Raw genomic sequence first — 10,843 nt, 5'->3', positions numbered from 1 at the left:
CTGCTGTTTTCATCAATTTAACTGTACCCTGCTTCTTGCAATCCGTTAGCGATCACAATCAGATCACAAAACACAGGGTAGTGGAAAAGGGCCCTAAGGACTTGTTCCCACCTATAGCGTTTTCAGATTTTTTTAAGCGCCGGCGATTTTTAAAATCACCCTGAAAGCGCTTGTGCAATGATTCCCTATGAGAGTTCACATATGAGCAGTTTGATTCCGATCCGTTCACCAAAGCTGCCTGTACCATTTTCGGCGTAATTTGCCTCAATGGAAGGTATAGGAAAATCGCAAAGCGTTTAAAAAAGCACTTGGTGTAGCAATTTCCCCAGCGCTTTCATGAATAAATACATTGTATTCATTAATTTCCAGGTGAAAGAGTCCACTTCCTGACATCACGAATCGCTCCGCAAAAGCACTTAGAAAAGCGCTTTACAAAATATCCCCAACGCGCAGGTAAGTGGCTTCTACACTGCCAATCGCAATTCCTAATTCCAATTCTGATTTGCAATTTTCACTGGAAGCTAACAACACAGGAAGAAAAAAGCAGCATGCAGGACTTTTTTCGTAATCGCAATCAAAATCGAAACAAAATCGTAACTGCATGTAGAGGAGCCCTTATCGTTACATATAGATATGCCATTTACAATCAGCTGCGTGGTTATTGCTCCACTGCTGAGCATGTGCATTGGAAATGATGATACTATTGTATTATATCGCATAGAGTTGGAAACTTTTCTGAAACACTGAAGAGCAATAAAGCCTGCAGCCATCCCTGTCTCTCCATCCACCTTCATCAGCTATTGTTACCCGCTAGATGAGTACGGCTAGCGGTTTGTCCCCGACTCCCCGGAGCGGGCAGAACGCAGCACACCCCATCCTACATCGACTCCCAGCAGCACACATACATAGAGCAGAGCGCGGCGGGCTGCCCGAGGGGGGTGCAGCGAGGGTCTGCTGCCCAATCCGCTGTTTGGGGGGAGTTCCTGGCAGTGACAGGCGTGTGGCTGGGCGGCGCTGCGGATGGAGAGGAGGGAGGGGGCAGCATGGGGCTGAAGTGTAGAGGGGATCAATGAGCGAAGAAAGTTTTTGCTCAGTAAGGCAGGCATCGGGAGAGAGTTGTGCTGGCAGCCACAGCAGTGCCCCCGCAGCCCACCATGCACAGCCAGAGACCCCCACACCATGCAGCGCCGCTATGCCGCATCTAGCCCCCCCTTACTTCTAGCGGATTACAATAAAGGAGATCTGTGAGCAGAACACAAAGTTACGGGAGAGGAGGTGCTGCTACTGCTGCGGGATGCACAGGGGATTGGCATGGTGAGGAAAAAGAAATCTCTCCCAGGCTGCATGATCCCGGGATCAGATGAGTAACTGGATTATATCGGGGTTGCATGCGGACGCCGCACAGATCAGCCAAGGGGAGCATCGGAAAGTGAAGAGGGGGCGATCAGAGAGGCGAGACTCGGACACTGCACGGAGGAGACTGCAGCAGACGCTTTATGTGGTCCAGCGCCAAGTGATGAGCAGGAGATGGAGATGACCTCCGCTTTCTGATGCTCTGCTGCTCACACGGGACTGGAAGGGTGCCTGGAGACACTACTGTACTGCAAGGAGCTTCTCACCTGAGATATGGCTTATTAAACTGTGACTGCACTGCGGAATGCGCTGCTGCATTCATCTCTTGGATTTACAATTAGAACACACATCACATACAGCTTCTACATCCAGAACTGCCTCGGGGAATCAACTCAGCTGATGGAGATAAGTTCATTTACATTGCATACTTTTCAGTAACCCTCGGGAATAAAGAGTGGATGGTTTTGACTTTCTTAACAGTCTGAGACGGGATTTTGAGTGGACATTATGTGTTTCAGGACATCATACCTGGATAAGCTTTCAGTGATGCATCTCTTAGTGACATTTTTATTGTTATCAGTCCATGGGACATTAGGCAGCTCTCAGCCACGTCAACTTTTCCAAGTTCTGGAGGAACAGCCACCAGGGACCTATGTGGGTACCATAAGCACCAAACCTGGGTTTACTTACCGATTGAGTGAATCCCATGCACTTTTTAGCATTAACTCTTCATCTGGATCTATTTACACCACTTCTACAATAGACAGGGAGAGCCTTGCCAGTGATGTAATCAACTTGGTGGTCCTGTCTAGTCAGCCAACTTACCCAACTGAAGTTCGCATAACTATCCTGGACATCAATGACAATTCTCCTGTATTTCCTGAACCCTCCATTGTGGTTTCTTTTAAAGAGGACACCCAAGGAGGAAGACAAGTCATACTGGACACAGCAACAGACTCTGATGCTGGCACTAATGGAGTAGATCACCGATCCTATCGTATCATTTCAGGAAACCAGGATGGGCGCTTCAAACTGGGAATTACAGTCAACCCTAGTGGAGATGGTGCATTCTTGCATTTAATGTCCCAAGGGCCCTTAGATCGAGAAACCACCCCATGCTATTATTTGGTAATAGAAGTGGAAGACAAAGGATCTCCCAAGAAAGTAGGCCATTTGCGAGTCAATGTGACTGTTCAAGATATCAATGACAACCCCCCTGTATTTAGCAGTTCCCAATATCAGACTAAGATTGAAGAGGATGCTCCTGTAGGTTCCAGTGTTCTTAAAGTTGAAGCTAGTGACAGGGATGAGGGAGATAATGCTGCAATAATGTACCAGTTAGCAGAAGGTACCCCTTTTCAGATTGATCCAGAAAGTGGGCTTGTTACCATCAGAGAACCACTGGACTATGAAAGTCGGAGGCAGTATACCCTTAGCATTGAAGCCAGAGATCTAGGTACACCACCACTTACTGGTCGTGCAGAGGCAGTGGTTCGCTTGATTGATGTTAATGATAATGACCCTGTAGTAAAGTTCCGTTATTTCCCTACTACCTCTCGTTATGCATCAGTAGATGAAAATGCACAGGTTGGAACTGTGGTGGCATTGCTTACTGTCACTGACTCAGACTCCCCTGCTGCCAATGGCAATGTCACAGTGGCTATTCTGGGAGGCAATGAGCAACGTCACTTTGAGGTTCAAACATCCAAGGTGCCCAACCTTAGCCTTATCAAGGTGGCTAGTGCATTGGACCGAGAGCGCATTCCTTCCTATAATTTGACTGTTAGTGTATCAGATCAAGGCCTCCCTAGACCAAGATCTTCAGTGGCCAGCCTTGTGATTTATGTAAATGATGTCAACGATCATCCACCAGTTTTCCAAGAACCTCAAAGTAAAGTGGAGATAACTGAGGATCTACCACCTGGATCTTATATTTGTGGAGTTTCAGCTACAGATGGGGATACAGGACTAAATGCCAATCTTCGTTATTCAATTGTATCTGGCAATAAGTTGGGATGGTTCTCCATCAGTGAAAACAGTGGTTTAGTAACAAGTACCTCGGCTTTAGATCGTGAAACAGCAGCTCAGCTGCTTCTCAATATCAGTGCAAAAGATCAAGGACCACAGCCCAAAACCAGCTATGCTACTCTTCTTGTAAGTCTTCTGGATGTAAATGACCAGAGGCCTACTTTCACAGGCCTTCAAGCCAGTGACCAGCACTGGCTGTCCTTACCAGAAAATTCTCCAACTGGGACTGAACTTATAACATTAAAGGCTACAGATGGCGATCTTGGTAGCAATGGCACTATACGTTTTTACTTTGACTCCGAAATTCCAAGTCACTGTCAAGGATTTTTTCGCTTAGATCCTATATCAGGCCAGCTTAGAACTCAAGCAGAGCTGGACAGGGAGCAGCAGGAAAATTGCACCTTAGTGGTACTGGCTACTGATCTTGGAACCCCTTCACTGTCTTCCTCAGCCAAGATTACTGTCACCCTCTTGGATGTTAATGACAATAGCCCTGTGTTTTACCCAGTTCAGTACTTTGCCAACATTCAGGAGAATGAGCCTCCTGCAAGTTTTGTTGTTTCGGTGACAGCAGCTGATCCTGACTTGGGCATAAATGGCACAGTCAAGTATGCCGTCAAGGTGGGAGATACTTCTAAATTTCAGATTAATCCTGATACAGGAGTCATTTCTACAAAAACTGCCCTTGACAGGGAAGAAAAAATGGCTTACCAACTGAAAATTGCTGCAACTGATGGTGGAGGCTTACAATCACACAACCATGCCATAGTTACCATCACTGTTTTGGATACTCAAGACAATCCACCAATGTTTACCCAGGATACTTACAGTTTTGTTATGTTTGAAAATGTGGCGTTAGGATACAATGTTGGAACTGTCACAGCAACCACTATGGATCTGAACACTAATATTACTTATCTGATAACTACAGGTGACCAAAAAGGAGTATTTACTATTGACAAAACCACAGGTCTGATCATGACCGCTGGGGTAGTAGATAGAGAAGAACAGAGTTTTTACCATTTGAAAGTTGTGGCCAGTGGGGGGACAGTGACTGGAGAAGCATTTGTTAATATCACAGTGAAAGACTTGAATGATAACTCCCCCCACTTTCTACATGCAGTGGAGAGTGTTGATGTGGTAGAAAATTGGGAAGCGGGTCACATTATATTTCAGGCTAAAGCTGTTGACTCTGATGAAGGTGTAAATGGAAGGATTGCATACAATTTAAAGCAAAACCCGCTAGGCCTGTTTTATGTGGATTCTGTAAGTGGAGTTGTGAGCCTAACTGGAGCTCTAGATGTCACTGCTGGGTCATACCAAGTAGAAATCCTAGCTTCAGACATGGGGGTTCCACAGCTCTCATCCAGTTTTATACTGACTGTTTCTGTGCATGATGTTAATGATAACCCTCCTGTTTTTGATCAACTTTCATATGAGGTGACCCTCCTAGAGACTGAGCCAGTTAACTCAAGGTTTTTCAAAGTTCTTGCTTCTGACAAAGATTCAGGAGCGAATGGGGAAATCACTTATCATATCACAGGTGGAAATGTAGGAGAGGCATTTGGCATATTCCCAGATGGCCAGCTTTATGTAAAAAGTGAGCTGGACAGAGAGGTTAAAGATATCTATGTTTTGCTTGTCACAGCTTCTGACAGAGCTGTTGAGCCTCTAAGTGCTACAATCAATGTCACAATATTACTAGAGGATGTTAATGATAATAGGCCACTGTTCAACAGTACTAATTATGTATTCTATTTTGAAGAAGAACAAAGAGGGGGCTCATTTGTTGGTAAAGTCTATGCTGTGGATAGAGACTCTGGTTCAAATGGTGATATTATGTATTCTTTTGAGACTTTGCAACCTGACTTTGAACTAAACACCATTACAGGAGAAATCACGAGTACCCGCCAGTTTGACAGGGAAGCTCTTATGAGGCAACGGGGAGCAGCAGCCTTTACACTGAAGGTGGTCTCTACTGATTTAGGTCTACCAAAGCCTCTGAAAGACCAGGCCACTGTGCAGATTTTTATAAGAGACATTAATGACAACTCTCCAAAATTTTCCAAAGACTTATATCAAGCCAGTATATCAGAGCTAGCAACAAACATGACCCAAGTATTAAGAGTCTCTTCATCTGATGTAGACGAGGGAAATAATGGTCTGATTACTTATACCATAATTAAAGGCAATGAAGAAAACTGCTTTTCAATTGATAGTAGTACAGGCCAGGTAACACTGGTGGGGAAGTTGGACCATGAAGCTACAGCCAGCTATTCTCTTATCATTCGGGCGGTGGACTCTGGGGTGACCCCTTTAAGTTCAACATGCACATTAAGCATTGATGTACTGGATGAGAATGATAACATACCTTCCTTCCCTAGGGCAGCTCTCTTTGTGGATGTCTTGGAGAATATGAGGGTTGGGGAACTCGTGGCCTCAGTTGCAGCCACAGACTCTGATTCTGGGGATAATGCAGACATTCATTATAGCATCACAGGAACTAATAACCATGGGACTTTTAGTATTAGTCCCAACACTGGAAGCATCTTTCTAGCTAAGAAACTGGACTTTGAAACACAAGCTCTGTTTAAATTAAATATCACAGCTAAAGATAATGGCAGGCCACCTCGTTCATCTACAATGTCAGTTGTCATACAAGTTAGAGATTTCAATGACAATCCACCCAGCTTCACCGAAGGAGATATCTTTAAATCTGTTACAGAAAACGTTCCTATTGGCACATCTGTTCTGATTGTAACTGCAACCGATCCTGATGCAGACATTAATGGACGATTGAGCTATGCCATCATCCAACAGAAGCCACGGGGCAGCCATTTTGTAATTGATGAGGTGCGTGGCACAATCTACACCAATGCAGAAATTGACCGTGAATTCGCCAATCTTTTCGAATTGACGGTCAGAGCCAGTGACCAGGCAGTACCCATCGAGACCAGGAAATATGCCCTGAAAAATGTCACCATCTTGGTTAGTGATCTCAATGACAACGTTCCCACATTCATGTCCCAGAATGCCTTTGCTGCAGATCCTTCTTTGGTTATTGGATCTGTGCTTACTACAGTTACAGCTTTTGACCCAGACGAAGGTCCCAATGGGGAAATCGAATATGAAATAGTTAATGGGGACACTGAAACTTTTATTGTGGATCGCTATAGTGGAGATTTAAGAGTAGCCTCTCCCATGATACCCTCCCATCTCATATACAACTTAATTGTGGCTGCCACTGACTTAGGACCTGAGAGGAAAAGAACTTCTACTGAATTGACTATTATTCTCCAAGGAACCGATGGGCCAGTTTTTACCCAGCCAAAGTATATAACCATTGTAAAAGAAGGTGAGCCTGTTGGAACAAATGTGATATCCATTGAAGCATCCAGTAGTCGAGGCAAAGAGACTGTGGTGGAATACTTCATTGTATCAGTGAAGTGTGAAGGAAAAACTCTTGGCCGCCTGTTTACCATTGGACGCCACACAGGTGTCATTCAGACTGCTGCAGTTCTGGACCGGGAACATGGAGCACGTCTCTACCAGTTGGATGTGTATGCCATTGAGAAAGAAACCAATTTTCCAAGAACCCAGAAAACAGAGGTAATATGCTTTATATTTCTGTACTGTACACTAATGATGTGCAGAACAATTTTGTTTTTTACAGCATTGAATCCAGATGACTATGTTGATCAATTAATTGACCTGCTTATTCAATAAGGCAGTATAAAGCGCAATACTGATGGCTAAAGAGCAGTAGTCCTTAGCAACTAGGCATCAGTGTTTCAAAATATGCCATTGAAGTTGTAACCCTTAGCAACCAAGCATCAGTGTTTCAACATATGCCATTAAAGCAGTAACCCATAGCAACCAAGTATCAGTGTGTTCAAGTAAGGCCACTGAAGCAGTAGCCCATACCAACTGGGCATCAATTTTTTGAGGTAAGGCAAGTGAAGCAGCAACCCATAGCAAAAGGGAATTGGTGTACTCAAGGAGGGCCCCTAGTAACCCCTAGCAATGGTACATCGATGTTCAGGTAAAGTCTGTGATGCAGTAAGCTATAGCAACCAGTCATCAGTTTGCTCTTGGTCATTGAAGTAGTTACCAATATTAACTAGGCATCAGTGTGTTGAAGTAAGGCCATTGAAGTAGTAGCCCATAGCAACTGGGCATCCGTATGTTGAGGTAAAGTCATAACCTATAGCAAACAGGTATCAGTTTATTCAAGGCCACTGAAGTAGTAACCAATAGCAACCAGCCATCAGTTTGTTGAAACAAAGTTAGTGAAAGATGATTTTGGATTGTTACAGGTTACTGCAATTTTCACATTGCTCTGTACCTTATTGAATAAACAATGCACATGTAGGTGACAAATATGAGGTTTTACATAAAAGCATGGAATAGAATAATCATCTGTTTTGATCCTAGCAACAAATACAGTTCTCCTTTAACTGATGGTAATTTTGAATGTAGAATCTGGTTTGTGTGGATAAAACACATTTTTTTGTCATGCATGAATCCCCTAATATGTGTTACTTATGCAGCTCAAGGAATAAGGAGTAGATATTGCGGGCAGCTTGTCCAAGTCTAAATGAGTCAGTGGAATGCTGATATCATACTGGAATAGTTAAGTTTCCTTCTTGAAAGCTCAGCTCATTTTCTCGCTTCTGAGAATTGCTCTGAATTTGTGTGCTGTTCTCTAATTCATTTCATGTGATGCAGGTACAAGGTATAGGTTTCTTCAGGGCAGCTTTCTGATGTCTTGCCATCTTCAGTGTTTATTTTCTGTGTACACAGTCCTTGACAGTTTGATTGGTACCATGTTATTAAAGCCCAGGTCATAAAACAAGGAGCACGTGACGCGGTGACTTCAGCTGTATGTTCTCAGCCAGTACTGCAGAGTGTGGCAAAGGTGGACATTCTTTTACTGTATCTGCCTGCTTTTACTGCCTATTATTTATTAGTGGTCAAATTATCTCTATAGCTGGTAGCTACATTCCACATGAGATACAATGTGTTAGCTTTTAGACCTGGTTCACACTGAGGCACTTTTCTGCAGGGTTTTGCGAATGGAAGGGATTTTCCCAAATGAAAATCGCAACATGCAAACAGAGAATTTCCACGCAAAATCTCAATCACTAGACAATTGCTATTGAGTTTTGCAATGCCAGTGTGACCAAGTCCTAAGCCCTGGGGCCCACTAGCAGCATGGGTGTGTGTGTGTGTGTGTGTGTGTGTGTGTGACTGTGTGTGCGTGCGTGTGTGTCTGTGTGCGTGAGTACGTGTGTGTGCGTGCGTGTGTGTCTGTGTGTGTGCGTGCGTGCGTGTGTCTGTGTGTGTGTGTGTGTGTGTGTGTGTGTGTGTGTGTGTGTGTGTGTGGTTGCTGGGGGAAACCAGAGGACTGTAGTTACGCCCCTGAAAAATGATGCTTTTATTTGGGACAATTTCAAGCTACATAAACTTACATAAAATTGTAACCAGCATGAACTCAAATTAAATGATTATTCTCTACTTATTTCTAAAAACAAGGTTTGAACCAAAGCTGTCCTGAAAATATAGCAAGGAATACATAATCTGAATGGCTGTTCTCTATATACAGATTACAGTACTGGCAACACCCAGTTAGGCGTTATCCTGACTCTTCTAACATGATAAAAAACGCACTCTGATTGGTTGCTGTGGGTTGCGCTTGTTGCGCAGCCTATTATTTTTGGTTTTGGAACAGCCTCTCATTCTTCTACGCTGTGAGGCCAGTAACCTTCCTCTGTGCTGACTAAAAACGTAGCATAGTTGTGTGTCCTAAAACAAAACAGGAGATTAAGTTCTGTGAAGTGAGAGAAAACATTTTGAAGCCCTGACGTTGTGGCGCTGACATGCTTTAGGTATTGTGTGTTTCAGCGCACAAGTCTGTCGTTCTGGGGTGAACTCTTCTGACTGAGAGGCTCGGGTTTCAAGCCAATGTTCTGAACCCTTTTGGTTGCAGTAGCCTGTGAAACCTTCCTTTTGCTTACAGCCATTCTACAAGCAAGTTATGGCTTTTACTGGTTAGCACAAGCCTTTACCTCAAATCAAAAACAAATGTTTTCCTATTCAGGCATTTTGGGTTCTTCACTTAAATGCTAAAATGTATACAGGCATGGCTCCTTCCCTTACATTTCATACTAAAGTACATGTTCTGTTTGGAAAGTTTAATGTAATCTTGTAGCATTTCAAAACATGAGAGAAATGTAAAATTATTTGTCAGTAGTCAGTCCGCCCTTATCTTGGCATACTTTTCAGTTTTTTTTTTGTTTTTTGTTTTTTGTGGTAGTAAACAATTTTTCTTAAAGTCCAAATGCAGGCATGTTTGTTCCACAAACTGTGTAAGCACTCAGTGGCAGAGTTATTTTAGATACCTGTGTATGTATGCTTAGGTTTCCTGTTGCACAGACCACCAGAGCTGCAGGCTGAGGTCTTGTCAGTAAATATTGTCTATGTCCCATTGCCTTGAAGCACAAAAGCATTAATTGCAGCATTTGATAAGTTTTCCTGAACTTTGCATCACTTGGAATTATTACTATCTCATTAACTCTCCTTATTTTGTAACTAGTGACCTTAGCCCTTTTAAAAACAGGCTAGGTCTGTCTTTACTTTTTCGCCCACCGCACGCGAGCACGTGACGCGCGCCCGCGCCACGTGCACGCTTGCCGCGCACACACGCTGGCCCCTTCTGGCCCCGTCCTCCCCGGCTCTCAGCAGTGTCTCTGCGTCTGTACCTGCACATGCGCAGTGCTAAAAAGCACTGACACACAGACGGACACAGCGACACTTGCCTTTTATTGTATAGGATATGGATACATGATGGTACTGAGTGAGGTAGTAGCCCCACCCACAGAGCCTACTGCTAACTACTTTAGTCAGGCTGTTTCAGGTCATATGACCATTATTTCAAAACAGGACTTTTAGCAGCATCATCTGTGGTTGATACAGAAAAAGTAACATCTGTGCACTTTAAATATGTATCAATATTGACATATTAGTCTTGGCAGTGTGTTAACTAAGCAGCAGTGAAATTTCAGAGCACAAGGAGTGTACGGCAATCTTAAGGTGGCCACTAACAATTTCTTGCGAAAAATCGTTCAATCGATCGGATAATTCTGATCGGAAGAGAAATCGTTCACTACACGATCAACGAACGGATCTTTGCTTCCTATCAATCACAATCAACAAGAAAATCCAAATTTTGGTTTGACAAAAATCGAAACGGACAACTATTTTTATAATCGTTCGTAATCGATTGTGCCCATCAACTGAGATTATTTACAACCAATCTGATCAAAATTTCTGATTTCTCAAACAATTTTTTGCTACAAATTGGACCGTTAGTGGTCTCCTTTACCAGTACTTCTTATAGTTAAGTAGCACGTGTTGCCTAGGTAACACGTACGTTGCCAGGTACTGCACTCTATGCCACTGG

General features: G+C 43.5%; 1 protein-coding gene across 1 annotated transcript in view; it reads left to right on the top strand.

The window, feature by feature from the left end:
• The first annotated feature begins 1,114 nt into the window (after positions 1 to 1,114).
• Positions 1,115 to 10,843, top strand: part of FAT4 (FAT atypical cadherin 4) — a 305,933-nt gene continuing 296,204 nt past the window's right edge. The window contains exon 1 of the mRNA XM_068280038.1: positions 1,115 to 6,990. Coding sequence (XP_068136139.1) covers positions 1,861 to 6,990 — 5,130 coding nt within the window. The 5' untranslated portion in view covers positions 1,115 to 1,860. The remainder of the gene's footprint in view (positions 6,991 to 10,843) is intronic.

This window comes from Hyperolius riggenbachi, chromosome 1 (genome assembly GCF_040937935.1).
Source record: "Hyperolius riggenbachi isolate aHypRig1 chromosome 1, aHypRig1.pri, whole genome shotgun sequence".
NCBI lineage: Eukaryota > Metazoa > Chordata > Amphibia > Anura > Hyperoliidae > Hyperolius > Hyperolius riggenbachi.
Note: the sequence above shows the minus strand (reverse complement) of the source record. Positions and strands in the feature narration are given on the sequence as shown.